Genomic DNA, 15,864 nt, shown 5'->3' on the forward strand with positions numbered 1-15,864 from the left:
ATCATGTGCACCATTATTCAACTTATATTGAAGAGATTAAAACCACTTTGGTTGACCACAGGTAAAATGCTCTCGACTTCCCATTTTCTGTAATTGCAATAAGAACGGGAGCTCTGATTACATATTCCACACACCCTGCCCTCCTTATTCAGAAGTGCTCAAGTATTTCCAGTTATGTCTGATGATTGTATTGTGATTGACATTTTTCCTTGGTATACACACCATCTATCTGAATTATGCATACCTGTACACTGGCTTGCTGGTGTAGTGGTACCAACTTGGCCTGGTAGCTAAACCAAGTTCTATCCCATGCATAGGGCTGTGAAGTACAAAGGTATGTACTTGAACTTGGTCACCCTTTGTAAGGAAAAAAGGACCTAAGGAATTTCAATAAGACTTCAATTTAGATAACAACTTTAGTGTATCCTCCCTTGTTTTTCAAGCAAGACTTCATTTTGAACACTAACTTTTTGAGCATTTGATTTATGAAATTTTTGGCTTCAAGGCCAAGCACCAGAGCACTTTTTGAGTGTGACCTCCCTTATTCTTCAAGCAAGACCTGAGGTAACAGGGAACAGAGAGGGTGAGGTTTTGGAGGGTGGATTATGAATAGTTAACCCAGATGTTTTGAAGGTCAGCAAGAAGTTTTGGCACACTTGATGCGTAATGCTTCCTCAACTGGGCTTTCATCAAATCCCTCAAATTTCCTATTGGAGAAAGGTCAGGACTGTTGCCTGGCCAATCTTCTATGTATTCTGTTACCACAAAATCCAGCCAACCTGTTACTAATTTTCTGTGTCAGCAGGTGCCCCATCCTGCTGGTACATTTCACTTTGACAGATGCTGAAGCAGTCCTCAAGATGGTCTGCCAAGAGCTCCTTGTACCTCTCCTTGTTCTTTGGTAAGAGCACAGCCCTCCAGACCATGACTGGGTCAGGATGTTTGAGTCCCCTCACTATACCTGGGGAGAGGAGGGATCTTGAACATTGTGTATTCTTATTTTCCCTCCTTGGTTGCTAGTGATGGTAAAAGTTATCATCAGATCATAACACTTTCCTCTATTTCTCCCGATTCCAGGCAGGGTATTTCAGGCAAAAACAATTTGATTCTTCCTCTGCCTGGTTGTAATAATCGGCTTTCTTCAACGTGTGCAGTACTTACACCCAAGGTCACTGTGGAGGCAATGCTGCAGGGTCCTCGGACACATTGGCCAGCAGTGGAGGGTTCTTAGTATTTTAATTCTTTACAATAAATGAGAAGTTCCCTGTCAACTTGGCACTGCAGGACTTTCAAGGTCCTGAATATAGTTCTATGAGCTCCTCCTGACATTTTTCTGAGGAGCTAAGGGTCAGCACCCCCCAGCATCGTGGCAACGCTTGGTCCACCTCTGCACAGAATGCAATGGAATGCCAGTGATACTAGAATTGTTTTTTAGACTTTCCTCCCTTTACCAGGGCAGCAATATTTTGCTGGTTGGTCTTCCTCCAAGTCCTTTCCCAAGCCCATTGCTTAATGATGAACATAAACACATCTGTCCACCACAAAAGCCAGTGGTAACTGATCTACTCATGCCTGCATGATATCATTGGTCTTGCTAGCCTGTACCCACCTCTGGCATGTTGTCCAAATGTATTTGAACCACTGTTTTAGGGGGTAGTCTCTTCCTCACCATCAGAATTGGCACGAGGCAAGATGTGCCAATCCTGGTGATGATGACTGTACAGTAACAAATAAAACATTTATGGTATATATGTATGAAGAATTCATTTATTCCAACTATAAACATGTTAAAATAATAATAAATAAAAAAAAAACACTATACTTAAAAAAATATACCACACACAGGGAGATCAAATTTTCATTCTTAAGGCAGCTTTGTGAAAAACTAAGAAGAAATTAAATTGTATTTTTTCTTTTTCTTTTTTGTGGATCTGAAGAAGGTATAGATAAAGGAGATAGAGAAGTTGGAAGACCATAAGACTCACGGGAGGAAAAAATGTAAAGTCAATGAGGACCTTCCATGTTGGATGTGAAGCAATGAGAGATATTTGAGGTAAATGTTGATTTGAGGCAGGAGTGTATGTCACCATGGTTGTTTAACCTGTATATGGATGGAGTGACAAATGAATGCTAGAGTTGAGTAGGGGAGTAAGGATGAAGGAAAATGGGCAAGAATGAGTAATAAAATCTGTGGTGGAAGATTAAAGTATTATATTCCTCTAGGTCATTTGCATGACAACAAATGGGGCAAACCAATTTTTCTCCTCCAAAGTCAAGGCAAAAAAGAGGAGTTCTGGTAGGATGACTCCAACTAGAATCCTGATAATTGGGTCACTGAATGTGTATGGTTGTGGAACACAAGAGTAAAAAGGGACTGTAAGTGAAAGATGGATGTTAGCACAGAGTGAAATCAAACTGAATGAGAAAGGAGAGGTGGAGTTTTGAGAATGTGGACAGTAGGATCTCCAAGGTAGAGGGTGAAAAGAGAGGGTGTGATTCTGTTGATAAGCAATAAAATGTGTGTGTGCAACAGAAGAAAGTGCCATCAAGGATTATGTGGGTGAAAATGAGAACAGAATGCAAAGCATGAAGGTTGTGTGTATGATCCTGATAATGGCATAAGGGAAGAAGAAATGGAAGAATTTTGAGGAGAGATTGTGGAAAGGTTCCAAATCAATGTGGAGTGGTGATAGACACAGTCAGTGAATGGTGTAAATGGGAAGTATGGAGTACCTAGAAAGAATGAAAGTGGGAAGAAAATGTTGGAGATATGCAATGAAAGAAAACTGATGATTGCCAACATGATGTTTTAAAAGAAAGATGTGCAGTACATGTGGTTAGATGTGGATAGTAGCACAAAACTTGAGAGAACATTGATTATACAATGGTGTCCAAGGGTGTGGATGAACACAGATATGAATGTACTATGGGGAGCAAGTGGAGGAATGTGGTGGAAGTGGAAGGATTAGGAATGCTCTTCTCCTTTGCCTCACTGTATCACTTTGAAGGTAACAATTAAATGTATTGGAGGGAGGGAGGGTTAGCAAAGTTGTTGGTTCTCTATATGTAAAAGATGTCCAGAACATAAAATCACTTTGGAAGAAACATTTTACCATCCCAGCTATAATATCTCTTAAAGCATGAATACATCTGTTCAATATCAAACTGTTCTTGTTCCAGTTGTTCCTGGGAGACTGTTCCTTGGTCCTCAAGCCCACTGTAGAATTTGTGCAATGCTATATTCTGAAAAACAATGCAAATAATCATTTACTCTGATATCTTGGCTATGGATGACAAAAGCATATGTTCCTTTGATATTCATCTAATTAACATCAGTGTAATAATCATTCAGTTTCAATAACACATATTTATACTGTATTTGAAATTCAGGGATGGAATGGGTGGAAATGATTTTATGCCTTTCCCTTTTTGGCTACCTCCCTTGTAAGGGGGAAGAAGCCTTGGTATATATATGTATGTATGTATGTATGTATTTATTTGAAATATACAGATATTGAAGAATTTGTAAAAAAAGAAAAGAAAAAAATAGTTACACTGTGCATTAATAAATAATACTTGATGACTTGAAGCTTACTATATTGGTATGCTAACTGTATTGATATATGCAGTCAAGAATGTACTTCACTCCTAGACCAGAGCCACACATCATTCAAAATATCTTATCATAGAGAACATAAGAGCATATGAATGAAGGAGACTGCAAGAGCCAATAAGGCACTAAGCAGTTCCATGTCCATTAGCTCCTGTCATCCCCATCCATAAAGTTGTCTAATCGTTTCTTAAAACAACCGAGTCTCAGCGCTCACTACATGGTTACTAAATCTATTCCATTCATTGATCACCAGTTCTTGCCTATTTCCTTCTTCTTGTCTTAATATGATGACCTTGTTTGCATCACTTTTGTTAAAGCCTTTGATCCATTTGAACACCTCTATTAGATCACCCTGCACTCTCCAGCTTTCCAGACAGGTTGAGTTAAGGTGCCTAGCCTCTCTTTGTAAGGTAAATTTCTGAACCCATGCATCATTTTGGTAATTTTCTTCGGTACTTATTCTGGTGAATTGATGTCCATTCTATAGGACAGAAACCAAAACTGTACCGCATAGTCAAGGATGGGTCTAACACTAGTTTGATTACACTGGGTTACAGCCAAAAAATCGTCAGGGGTTTCTCAGCTGATTTAGACTAATTTTGGTGTTCTGAGTCCGAATATCACATTGGTTTTGCTCAATTAGGTCAACTTTTTGAGATACAGCCATAGGCCTACCTGACGAGCTATACATATGATAATTTGAAGGGTTTTGAGTTCAATCCTATTTTTCTTGAAGAAGATAGCGAATTATTCATATATAAATGGTTGCTTCTGGTGTGTTTCTGTTTGAAATTGACTAATTTATTTATTTATTTCTTTTCAGGGTATTGATATGGCTTCGGCGCGATGGTCATGCTGGAATAATCCTGACATTTTCTGCTACATTTGCGGAGAATACACGCTGTCAATGCACAGGAAGAGCATCACAAGCTTTGTGAAGCGCGCATACCAGGCTTACTTTCAAGTCAAGCTGGGTGACCAAGATAAGTCCTGGGCACCGCACACGGTGTGCATGACGTGCGTGGAATACCTCCGGCGGTGGACGAAGGGCACGAAAACTTCACTGAAGTTTGGGATTCCGATGGTTTGGAGGGAGCCGTCTGACCATGAATCGGATTGTTACTTCTGCGCCATCAATACTACTGGCATCAACCGGAAGAATCGGAGCAGCCTCCAGTACCCCGACCTTCCATCTGCCCACCGTCCAGTTGCTCACTGCGAAGAACTTCCTGTACCAGCGTGCAAAGAGCTTCCTGACAGTGACGACGAGGCCACCACTGCATATGAGGGAGGAGATACAGAATAAGAGTATGAAACACAAGATGGTCCGCAGCCCTTTTCACAATGTGAGCTTAATGATCTGGTTCGGGATCTCAGCTTGTCGAAGACTTCCGCCGAGCTGTTGGCCTCCAGACTCAAAGAGAAACACCTACTCGGCGAGGATGCGCGTATCACGTTCTTTCGTAGAAGGCATCAGGACTACATGGGCTACTTCTGCCAGGAGGAAGACCTCGTGTACTGCCGAGATGTCGCCGGTCTTCTTGTTAAACTCGGCGCTCCTCAATATGATCCGAGAGATTGGCGACTCTTCATAGATAGTAGCAAGCGCTCTTTGAAGAGTGTGCTCATCCACAACGGGAACGAGTTCGCCTCAATTCCTCTTGCGCACTCCACAACTCTCAAAGAGAAATATGAAGCAGTCAAGTACGTGCTCGACAAAATCCAATATGAGCAGCACCAATGGCTCATCTGCGTCGACCTTAAGATGGTGAACTTTCTACTTGGTCAGCAGTCCGGGTACACAAAGTACCCATGCTTTATATGTAAGTGGGACAGTCGAGACAGAGCCCAGCACTATGTGAAGAAAGAGTGGCCGGTGCGAGAGCAGTTAGAACCTGGGGCGAGCAACATCATAAACGAACCTCTTGTTGACCGGGAAAAGATTTTGTTCCCACCGCTTCACATCAAGCTTGGGTTAATGAAACAGTTCACGCGCGCTCTGGACAAGGATGGGAGGTGCTTCAACTACCTGTGGCGAGCCTTCCCTGGAGTGACCATTGAGAATCTGTAGGCCGGCCTTTTCGATGGCCCACAGATACGGCAGCTCATCATGGACACAGAGTTCGAAAACTCCTTGAACTCTATAGAGTGCGCCGCCTTGATGTCGTTTGTTCAGGTGGTGAAAAAATTCGTGGGGTACAATAAGGCAGCAAACCAAGCCACACTCATCAACAGCATGATAAAGAACTTCCAAAACCTTGGGTGTTTGATGAGTATAAAGATGCATTTCCTGTTCTCACACATGGAGAAGTTTCCTGAAAACCTTGGTGCGGTCAGCGACGAGCAGGGAGAAAGGTTCCATCAGGACATGTGTCAAATGGAGGAGAGGTACCAGGGGAGGTGGGACGCAGTCATGCTCGCGGACTACTGCTGGTCGCTGAAGAGAGACAACCCAGCAGCTGCTCACACACGGAATTCGAGGAAACGGCGATTTACGCCGTGAACTCCAAACTTTTGTGTCACGTAACGCTCATGTACATGTATTAAGCTTATCAAATGTAATCGAGTATATAAAAAATGAATGAATTTGGATACGTTGACTTTTATTTCCCCAGGAAAACGGAAAAACCGAATTTTTATGATCCGCAGAAATTGGGTTTTTGGACGAAAAATCGTTTTTTTTCTTAAATGTCTGTAGCGAACAATCCTGACCTGATTGAGAAAAACCAAGGGCATTTTCGGACTCAGAGCATCACAATTAGTCTAATTCCGCTGGAAAACCCTGGACGATTTTTCAAAAAAAAAATTTGTTACCCAGTGTTATCACTTCTGCACTTCTATTCATAACTGTCCTGGCAATGAAACCTAATGCTCTGTTAGCTTTATGCCTGATGCTAATGCACTCTTTCCTGGATTTAAGGTCAGGACTCACTAGATCTCCCAAGTCTCTCTCGCGATCAGTTTTAATGTTTCTTGGTGTGTGTGGGTGTTCTGCTATGTAGTGTAGCGGGTGTAATGTGTTTGTGGTGGCTGCGGCAAGTGTTTGTGTGCCTCTCATGTCGAGGTGGTCCTTGACTTTGAGGACTTTTGTTTCATGGTGTAAATGGTCTGTAGGTGTTGTATTTGTGCAGCCTGTAATTGTTTTTAGGGCTTTGTTTTGTATGATTTGAAGGGTGTTGTGTGTCTCACTGAGATTAGGAGCCCATGCAGGACTCGCATAATTCAACACTGAGCGTATGCATTGTTTGTATATTATATTAGTTTCTTTGTTTTGTCCAAATGTTGTTCCAGTGATTGACTTAAGTGCGTTAAGTCTGGGTGTGCATTTGTTTTTTATGTTTGTGATGTGTTGTTTGAAAGACATGGATGTATCGTATGTTACACCAAGAATTTTCGGTGTGTTTGTGTGTGGTATTAAAGTGTTGTTGATGTAGAGATGAGGTATGTATTTGTGTTCTTTTGTCCAGTTGGTGAGAAGTGTTGCTGTAGATTTGGTTGGAGCTATTTTGAGTCTGTTTGTGATGAACCATGTGTTGAGTGTGTCAAGGTATGGCTGGATTATTTCTGCAGCTTTGTCTGTGTTACGATGTGTGCATGTGATTGTTATGTCGTCTGCGTAGGAAGAGATTTGTATTTCTGAGGTGTCTGGCGTGGGTAAGTCATGCATGTATAGATTAAATAGTGTGGGGGATAGAACCGAGCCCTGTGGTACTCCGTTCTTAATGTTTCTGATGTGCAATGATTGGCCATTATATGACATGTAAGCATTCCTACCTGCCAGATAATTGGCCAGCCATCTTTTGGTGTTATTGTGCATGTCTGTGTTATATAATTTATTTGTTAGGTTGTGGCGGGGGATAGCATCAAAAGCTTTACTAATGTCTAATGTTATAAGAAGTGTTCTTTGGTGGGGCCTATCAGAATTGATGCCATCTAAAATTCTTTGTGTGAGGTTTGTCAGAAGAGTGTTTGTGGAGTGTTGTGGCCTAAAACCGTGTTGTGAGGCAGCGTCTACTTCGTGGGACCACCCCCCAACCCCAAGAGTTGGGGGCCAAACGGCAGCAACTACCCCTGGCCACCGGCTCTTTGCAGGTGGCACCGATTCCCAAGAGGAGCTACGCCTACCTTGGGGAGTACCACAATGCTGAAGAGTTGTACTGGGTGCTTTTTATAGGTTGGAAAGTAGGAGTTGCCAACTGATATATAGTTGTTGTTGTTGTCGTTCCCTAGACTGTCTGTCCGAGCAGTCCCGACTGATATATAGTTGACTTGAATAACTGATTACTTTTAGCAGCGAAATGCTACAGTATCCTTGTACTTTTAAGCTATAAAGCCTAAAGAGCTTCTAAAGAATTTAGTCTACCACCAGACAATATCTGAGCTAATGCATCCAACAGTAAAGTCTGCTTATATACAACTGGATGTAGACAATACATATGAGCTCATATACATAGCTAAAAACAGTGATCTTTTCTTAATATTTCAAAATAATCAAAGCTCTTACTTCTGACCGTGCTTCCTTGAGATGATTCAGTTTTTCATAGTAGCACTGCTCAAGACGGCAAGATCTTTTTTGTGACGAGCTTCTGCTGAGCTCTTCTTGGAAGTCACAGAAGACAACATTAATTACTCTGGATACCTTTTGTAGGTTGAAATCTAAATTGACTGCTCTACTCTTTTTGGATGAAGGACCTTCCATTCCATTCTCTCCACCTTGGCATCTCTTACGCTTCAGAGCATTCAGTTTAATAAGTGGTTCAGCTGCAGAGAAAATAATGAGATTAAAATCTACCATCCTTGGGAAAGGACCAAGAGTGATACAAAGGAATAAGGATGGGGAGGAAGAGATGGAAGAAAGGAGAATGGAGAGACAAGGGGGAAGAAAAGCAACATGGAAGATTATTCGAGAAGAACAATGTCTTGACGGCAAAATGTGTGCCTACCTGAAAAGTGGACCTACTTTTAGGAATTTCATGTGGGCAACTATTTCATTCAACCAGAAAAATAGCACTACTCACTGTAGAACATAATCACCCTTGATAATAACTATGTCTTATACCAGACTATTTCATTCGACTAAGAAAAACCATCACTTCTGCAAGTGATGAGAGGGGGAGGGGGAGGGGTAAAGAGAGAAGGATGATCAGAGAGGAGGAGGGGAAGGGCAAATAAATAGAGGGACAAATCAGGAGAAGGAGCATAAAGAAAAGGTTAGTCTATGAGAGAGGGAGGGGCAAGGAGAGTGGGAGAGGTGAGGAGATAGGGTGGGGTGTGTTGAGGAGGGTGGGGTGTGTTGAGGAGGGTGGGGTGTGTTGAGGAGGGGGGATGGTGAGGAGAGGGGAGGTCATAAGGGGGCATAAGGGGAAGTAGTACAAAGTGGGAGGAGAGATGGGGAGGTCAGGGGATGGGAAAGTAAAGGAGGGGGAAGGAGAGAGGAAGGGGAAGGAGAGAGGAAGGGGAAGGAGAGAGGATGGGGAAGGAGAGGGGAGGGGGAAGGAGAGGGGAGGGGGAAGGAGAGGGGAGAGGGAGGGGGAGAGGGAGAGGGGAGGGGGAGAGGGGAGGGAGAGGGGAGGGGAGAGGGAGAGGGGAGGGGGAGAGGGAGAGGGGAGGGGGAGAAGGGAGAGGGGAGTTAGGAGAAGGGAGAGGGGAGGGGGAGAGGGAGAGGGGAGGGGGAGAGGGGAGGGGGAGAGGGAGAGGGGAGAGAGGAAGGGAGTGGGAGAGGGAGGGTGAGGGGGAGAGGGGAGGGTGAGGGGGAGAGGGGAGGGGGAGAGGGGAGGGGAGGGGGAGAGGGAGAGGGGAGGGGGAGAGGGGGGAGAGGGGAGGGGGAGAGGGAAGGGGGAAGGAGATGGGAGGGGGAAGGAGATGGGAGGGGGAAGGAGATGGGAGGGGGAAGGAGATGGGAGGGGGAAGGAGATGGGAGGGGGAAGGAGATGGGAGGGGGAAGGAGATGGGAGGGGGAAGGAGAGGGGAGGGGGAAGGAGGGAGGGGGGAGGGGGAAGGAGGGATGGAGGGGAGGGGGAAGGAGAGGGGAGGGGGAGGGGAGGGGGAAGGAGAGGGGAGGGGGAGAGAGAGGGGGAGGGAGGAGAGGGGAGGGGGAAGAAGTAGAGGGGAGGGGAAGGAGAGGGGTGAGGAGGAAGGAGAGGGGAGGGGGAAGGAGAGGGGAGGGGGAAGGAGAGGGGAGGGGGAAGGAGAGGGGAGGGGGAAGGAGAGGGGAGGGGGAAGGAGAGGGGAGGGGGAAGGAGAGGGGAGGGGGAAGGAGAGGGGAGGGGGAAGGAGAGGGGAGGGGGAAGGAGAGGGGAGGGGGAAGGAGAGGGGAGGGGGAAGGAGAGGGGAGGGGGAAGGAGAGGGGAGGGGGAAGGAGAGGGGAGGGGGAAGGAGAGGGGAGGGGAAATGAGAGGAATGGAGAGAAGAGTGAGAGAAAGGGAGGGGAAAAAGATAAAAGGAGAGAGGTAGGGGGAGAGTGGGGGAGAAGGGGAGAGTGGGGGAGAGGTGGAGGGGGTAGAATGGTGGAGGGGGAAGAATGGTGGAGGGGGAAGAATGGTGGAGGGGGAAGAATGGTGGAGGGGGAAGAGTGGGGGAGGGGGAAGAGTGGGGGAGGGGGAAGAGTGGGGGAGGGGGAAGAGTGGGGGAGGGGGAAGAGTGGGGGAGGGGGAAGAGTGGGGGAGGGGGAGACTGGGGAAAGAAGGGGAGAGTGAGGTGAGGTGAGATGGAGGGGAGGTGAAGGAAATGGGGGGAATCTGGGAGAGGGGGGTTCAGGGAGTGGGGGGGAGATAGAGTGGGGGGAGATGAGGGAGAAGGGGAGATAGAGGGGGAGGTGAAGGGGATGAAGTGGAGTGGAGGGGGAGATGAGTGAAGGGGGAGATGAGGGGAGTGAGGTGGTGAGAGAAAGGGGAGGTGAGGGAAAGAGGGAGGTGAGGGAAGGAGGGAGGAGAAGGGTGGGGAGAGGAGAGATGAACTGAAGGCAGGATGAGAGGAAAGGAGGGAAGTGAAGAGAAGGAAGGAGAGGACGATGATCAAGGACAGACACGAGGGGTGAGGTGAAAGAAGAGGGAGGAGGGGTGAGGAGCAAAGAGGAAAGGAGGAGGCTCAGGAGTAGAGGAGGGGTGAGGGGCAAAGAGGAAAGGAGGTGGCTAAGGAGTAGAGGTGAGGGTGAGGAGCAAAGAGGAAAGGAGGAGGCTCAGGAGTAGAGGAGGGGTGAGGAGTAGAGGAGGGGTGAGGAGTAGAGGAGGGGTGAGGAGTAGAGGAGGGGTGAGGAGTAGAGGAGGGGTGAGGAGTAGAGGAGGGGTGAGGAGAAAAGGAGGATCAAGAAGGAAAGAAACCCACAGAACTAGAAGGTACGGAAAGAGGAAAAAGGGAAGAGATAGAATGAAGGGGAGAGACAAGTAGAAGAGAAGAGAGAACAAATATTGAGGGGAAGCAATGGGCAAGAGGGAGTAAGGGCAAAGAAAGAGGGAGGAGGGACAAGAAGAGAGGGAGGAGGGGCAAGGATATGTGGGAAGAGTGAAAAGATGGAGATGACCGAAGAGAAGGGAGGGGTGATGAGGAGAAGAGGAAAAATGGGAGTATGAGGAGGAGGAGAAAGGAAAGAAAGGGGAGAAGGGGAAGGGAGGAGAAAAAGAAGTGGGAGAAATGGGGAATGGGGGAGAAGGGGAATGGGGAAGAAGTGAATGGAGGAGAAAGGGAGGAGGAGCAGGAGGAGGGAAGGGGAAGAGAAGGGGAAGGGAGGAGGAGAGGTTATGAGAGGAGGGAGGGGCAAAGGGAGGAAGAGACAAGGTTAGGAGGAAGGGGCAAAGTGAGGGGAAGGGGAAAGGGGGCAAGAACAGAGAAAAGGAAGCGGGTAAGGAGAGGGGGAAGGGATAAGGAGAGGTGAAGGGATGAGAGGGGGGAAGAGGCAAAGAGAGAAAGGGACAAGAAGAGGAGGAAAGAGGAATGGCGAAGATTAGGGGGGCACGAGCTGAGGAGAGGGAGAGGGACAAAGAAGGGGACAATGGGCAAAGAGTGCTGGAGGAGAAGGGTGGAGGATAGGGGCAAGGATAGGGGCAAGGATAGGGAGTAAGGAGAGGGGCAAGGATAGGGGCTAAGGAGAGGGGCAAGGATAGGGGCTAAGGAGAGGGGCAAGGATAGGGGCTAAGCAGAGGGGCAAGGATAGGGGCTAAAGAGAGGGGCAAGGATTGGGGGGAGGATAGGGGCAAGGATAGGGAGTAAGGAGAGGGGCAAGGATAAGGGCTAAGGAGAGGGGCAAGGATTGGGGGGAGGAGAGGGGCAAGGAGTGGGGGAGGGGTAAGGAGTGTGGGGGAGGGGCAAGGGGTTAGGACAAAGAGAGGGGGGGGATGAGTAAGGAAAGGGGGGGAAGGAGGAAAGAGTGGGTGGTGAAGACACGGATTATTGCAAGCAGGGCATGCAAGGAAATGAAAGGAAAGGAGAATCTCTATCTCCCCTCAGATGAGGGGGTAGGACGAGGGGGGGAGGGGGGTGAATAACACAGCACACAAACCTGCTTTCACTTTGGTCCTGCGGAAACTGTGATATGTCAAGTTTTTGTTTGGGTCTGGTATGACGACATTCTTCCACTTATTTCGGACCATCTTGTACCTTTCCTCGTCCGTCTCCAGCAGCCTCAGGTAATTCCATGCTGGGTCCTACAAGGGAGATAAAATTTGATTTAGGACTCGCATGGCTGCATCTACAAGGGGCCTCCAGTTACCACTGGTCTCCTGTCATGGAAACATGAAAGATGCTGACACAAACAGAGAAAATGAGAGAGAGAGAGAGAGAGAGAGAGAGAGAGAGAGAGAGAGAGAGAGAGAGAGAGAGAGAGAGAGAGAGAGAGAGAGAGAGAGGAGAATGGGGAGAGAGATGAGGGTGAGAGGGGAGGGAGAAAGGGGAGAGAGACAGAGGGGAGAGAGACAGAGGGGAGAGAGACAGAGGGGAGAGAGACAGAGGGGAGAGAGACACAGGGGAGAGAGAGGGAAGGGAGAGAGAGACAGGGGAGAGAGAGGGAAGGGAGAGAGAGACAGGGGGAGAGGGGAGAGAGATGGGAGAGAGAGGGGAGAGAGAGGGGAGAGAGGGGAGAGACGGGAAAAAAGGGGAGAGAGAGGGGAGAGAGAGGGGTGAGAGAGGGTTGAGAGAGGGTTGAGAGAGGGTTGAGAGAGGGGTGAGAGAAGGTTGAGAGAGGGGTGAGAGAAGGTTGAGAGAGGGGTGAGAGAGGGGTGAGAGAAGGTTGAGAGAGGGGTGAGAGAAGGTTGAGAGAGGGGTGAGAGAAGGTTGAGAGAGGGGTGAGAGAAGGTTGAGAGAGGGGTGAGAGAAGGTTGAGAGAGGGGTGAGAGAAGGTTGAGAGAGGGGTGAGAGAGGGGTGAGAGAAGGTTGAGAGATGGTTGTGAGAGGGTTGTGAGAGGGAGGGAGAAAAGAGGAAGGACAGAGAGACAGAGAGACAGAGAGAGAGAGAGAAAGAGAGAGAGAGAGAGAGAGAGAGAGGGGGAGAGGAGGGAGAGAGAGGGGAGGGGGAGAGGAGGGAGAGAGAGGGGAGGGGGAGAGGAGGGAGAGAGAGGGGAGGGGGAGAGGAGGGAGAGAGAGGGGAGGGGGAGAGAGGAAGGAGAGAGGGGAGGCGGAGAGAGGAAGGAGAGAGGGGAGGTCGAGAGAGAAAGGAGAGAGGGGAGGTGGAGAGAGAAAGGAGAGAGGGGAGGTGGAGAGAGAAAGGAGAGAGGGGAGGTGGAGAGAGAAAGGAGAGAGTGAGGGGGGAGAGGAAGGAGAGTGAGGGGGAGAGGAAGGAGAGTGAGGGGGAGAGGAAGGAGAGTGAGGGGAGGAAGGAGAGTGAGGGGGAGAGGAAGGAGAGAGAGGAAGGAGAGAGGGGAGGGGGATAGGGGAGGGGGAGAGAGGAAGGAGAGAGGGGAGGGGGAGAGAGGAAGGAGAGAGGGGAGGGGGAGAGAGGGAGGAGAGAGGGGAGGGGGAGAGAGGGGAGGGGAGAGGGGGAGGGGAGGGAGAGGGGGGAGGGAGGGGAGGGAGAGAGGGGAGGGAGGGGAGAGAGAGGGGGTGGGGAGAGAGAGGGGGAGGGGAGAGGGGGAGGGGAGAGGTGGGGAGGGGAGAGAGAGGGGGAGGGGAGAGAGAGGAGGGGAGGGGAGAGGGGGAGGGGAGAGGGGGGAGAGGAGAGAGGGGGAGGGGAGAGGTGGGGGGGGGAGGGGAGAGGGGGAGGGGAGAGGGGGAGGGGAGAGGGGGGGAGGGGAGGGGAGAGGGGGGAGGGGAGAGGGGGGAGGGGAGGGGAGAGGGGGGAGGGGAGGGTGAGAGGGGGAAGGAGGGAGGAGGGGAGAGGGGGGAGAGGGGGAGAGGAGGGGAGAGGGGGAGAGGAGGGGGAGAGAAGGAGAGAAGGGGGAGAGAAGGAGAGGAGGGGAGAGGGGGAGAGGAGGGAGAGGAGGGGAGAGGAGGGAGAGGAGGGGGAGAGGAGGGAGAGGAGGGAGGGGAGGGAGAGGGGGGAGGGAGGGAGAGGGGGGAGGGAGGGAGGGGGGAGAGGAGGGAGGGGAGGGAGAAGGGGGAGGGAGGGGAGGGAGAGGAGGGAGGGGAGGGAGAAGGGGGAGGGAGGGAGGGAGAGAGGGGAGGGAGGGAGAGAGGGGAAGGAGAGAGGGGGAGGGGAGGGAGAGAGGGGGAGGGGAGGGAGAGAGGGGGAGGGGAGGGAGAGAGGGGGAGGGGAGGGAGAGAGGGGGAGGGGAGGGAGAGAGGGGGAGGGGAGGGAGAGAGGGGGAGGGGAGGGAGAGAGGGTGAGGGGAGGGGAGGGGAGGGAGAGAGGGGAGGGGAGGGAGAGAGGGGAGGGGAGGGAGAGAGGGGAGGGAGAGAGGGGAGGGGAGGGAGAGAGGGGAGGGGAGGGAGAGAGGGGAGGGAGAGAGGGGAGGGAGAGAGGGGAGGGGAGGGGAGAGGGGAGGGGAGGGAGAGAGGGGAGGGGAGAGAGAAGGGAGGGGAGGGAGAGAGGGGAGGGGAGGGAGGGGAGAGGGGGGAGAGAGGGGAGGGGAGGGAGAGAGGGGAGGGAGGGGAGGGGAGGGAGAGAGGGGAGGGAGGGGAGAGGGGAGGGGAGGGAGAGAGGGGTGGGAGGGGAGGGAGAGAGGGGAGGGAGAGAGGGGTGGGAGAGTGGGGAGGGAGGGGTGGGAGAGTGGGGAAAGAGTGGGAAGACAGAGGGGAGGGAGGGGAGAGAGGGAAGAGAGGGGGGAGAGAGGGGGGAGGGAGAGAGGGGGGAGAGAAAGAGGGGGAGAGTGAGAGGGGAGAGAGGGGGAGAAAGAGGGGGAGAGTGAGAGGGGAGAGAGGGGGGAGAGAGGGGGGAGAGAGAGGAGAGAGAGAGGGGAGAGAGAGGGGAGGGAGGGGTGAGGGAGGGGTGAAAGAGGGATGAGAGAGAGAGAGGAAGAGAGGACATCGAGGAGGGAGGAGAGAGAGGAGAGGAGAAAAGAGGAGAGGAGAAAAGAAAAGAGGAGAAAGGAAGAGAGGAGAAAGGAAGAGAGGAGAAAGGAAGAGAGGAGAAAGGAAGAGAGGAGAAAGGAAGAGAGGAGAAAGGAAGAGAGGAGAAAGGAAGAGAGGAGAAAGGAAGAGAGGAGAAAGGAAGAGAGGAGAAAGGAAGAGAGGAGAAAGGAAGAGAGGAGAAAGGAAGAGAGGAGAAAGGAAGAGAGGAGAGAGAGAGTAGAGGAGAGTTACCTGGGAACCATGAATCTCCTGCAAGAAAGACCTGAAGTAATGGATTGATGGCTTTCTTTACTCAATTAAATTTTTTGTTTGGGATTTTCTTACACTATTATTTTTTTTTATGTCCACATTTACTGCATCTCCACTTTCTCTCATTTCTCCCTCTCTGTCTCTCTCTCTCTCTCTCATCAAAATTTTAAGGTTCTTCTCCAATGGAAGGATCTGGCCATTCAAGGATGTTGGTACACATATATCAAAATAATTAAGCTAGACTGATCATTTTTTTTTTTCTGTAAATGGTAGACGTGTAAAAATGATCAGTGCCAATTTATGGAAATCCACAAATACATGAAAAATACAATATTAATAATAATAATAATAATAATAATAATAATAATAACAATAACAATAATAATAATAATAATAATACATACATATACCAATGGCTTCTTCCCCCTTATGAGGGAGGTCTCCAAAGTCAATGGCATAAAAACACTCCCACACATTTCATCCCTACATACTCCACTCCCTCTCTCCCCCCCTCCCTCTTTTCTGGCTCATTCTGGAGCTAACATAAACTGTGATCTGTTGATATT

The 15,864-nt window shown here is 49.5% G+C and overlaps 1 protein-coding gene across 3 annotated transcripts in view; it reads right to left on the reverse strand.

Annotated features, from left to right (window-relative positions):
* Positions 1-1,753: 1,753 nt before the first annotated feature.
* Positions 1,754-15,864, reverse strand: part of LOC143026273 (uncharacterized) — a 39,592-nt gene continuing 25,481 nt past the window's right edge. For all 3 annotated transcript variants that reach the window (XM_076186377.1, XM_076186378.1, XM_076186376.1), the window contains exons 3-5: positions 12,108-12,252; positions 8,118-8,374; positions 1,754-3,243 (exon numbers count right to left, since the gene is read on the reverse strand). In XM_076186377.1, coding sequence (XP_076042492.1) covers positions 3,091-3,243; positions 8,118-8,374; positions 12,108-12,252 — 555 coding nt within the window. In that variant the 3' untranslated portion in view covers positions 1,754-3,090. The remainder of the gene's footprint in view (positions 3,244-8,117; positions 8,375-12,107; positions 12,253-15,864) is intronic.

Source organism: Oratosquilla oratoria, chromosome 6 (genome assembly GCF_046742065.1).
Source record: "Oratosquilla oratoria isolate Oo_2021 chromosome 6, ASM4674206v1, whole genome shotgun sequence".
Lineage (NCBI taxonomy): Eukaryota > Metazoa > Arthropoda > Malacostraca > Stomatopoda > Squillidae > Oratosquilla > Oratosquilla oratoria.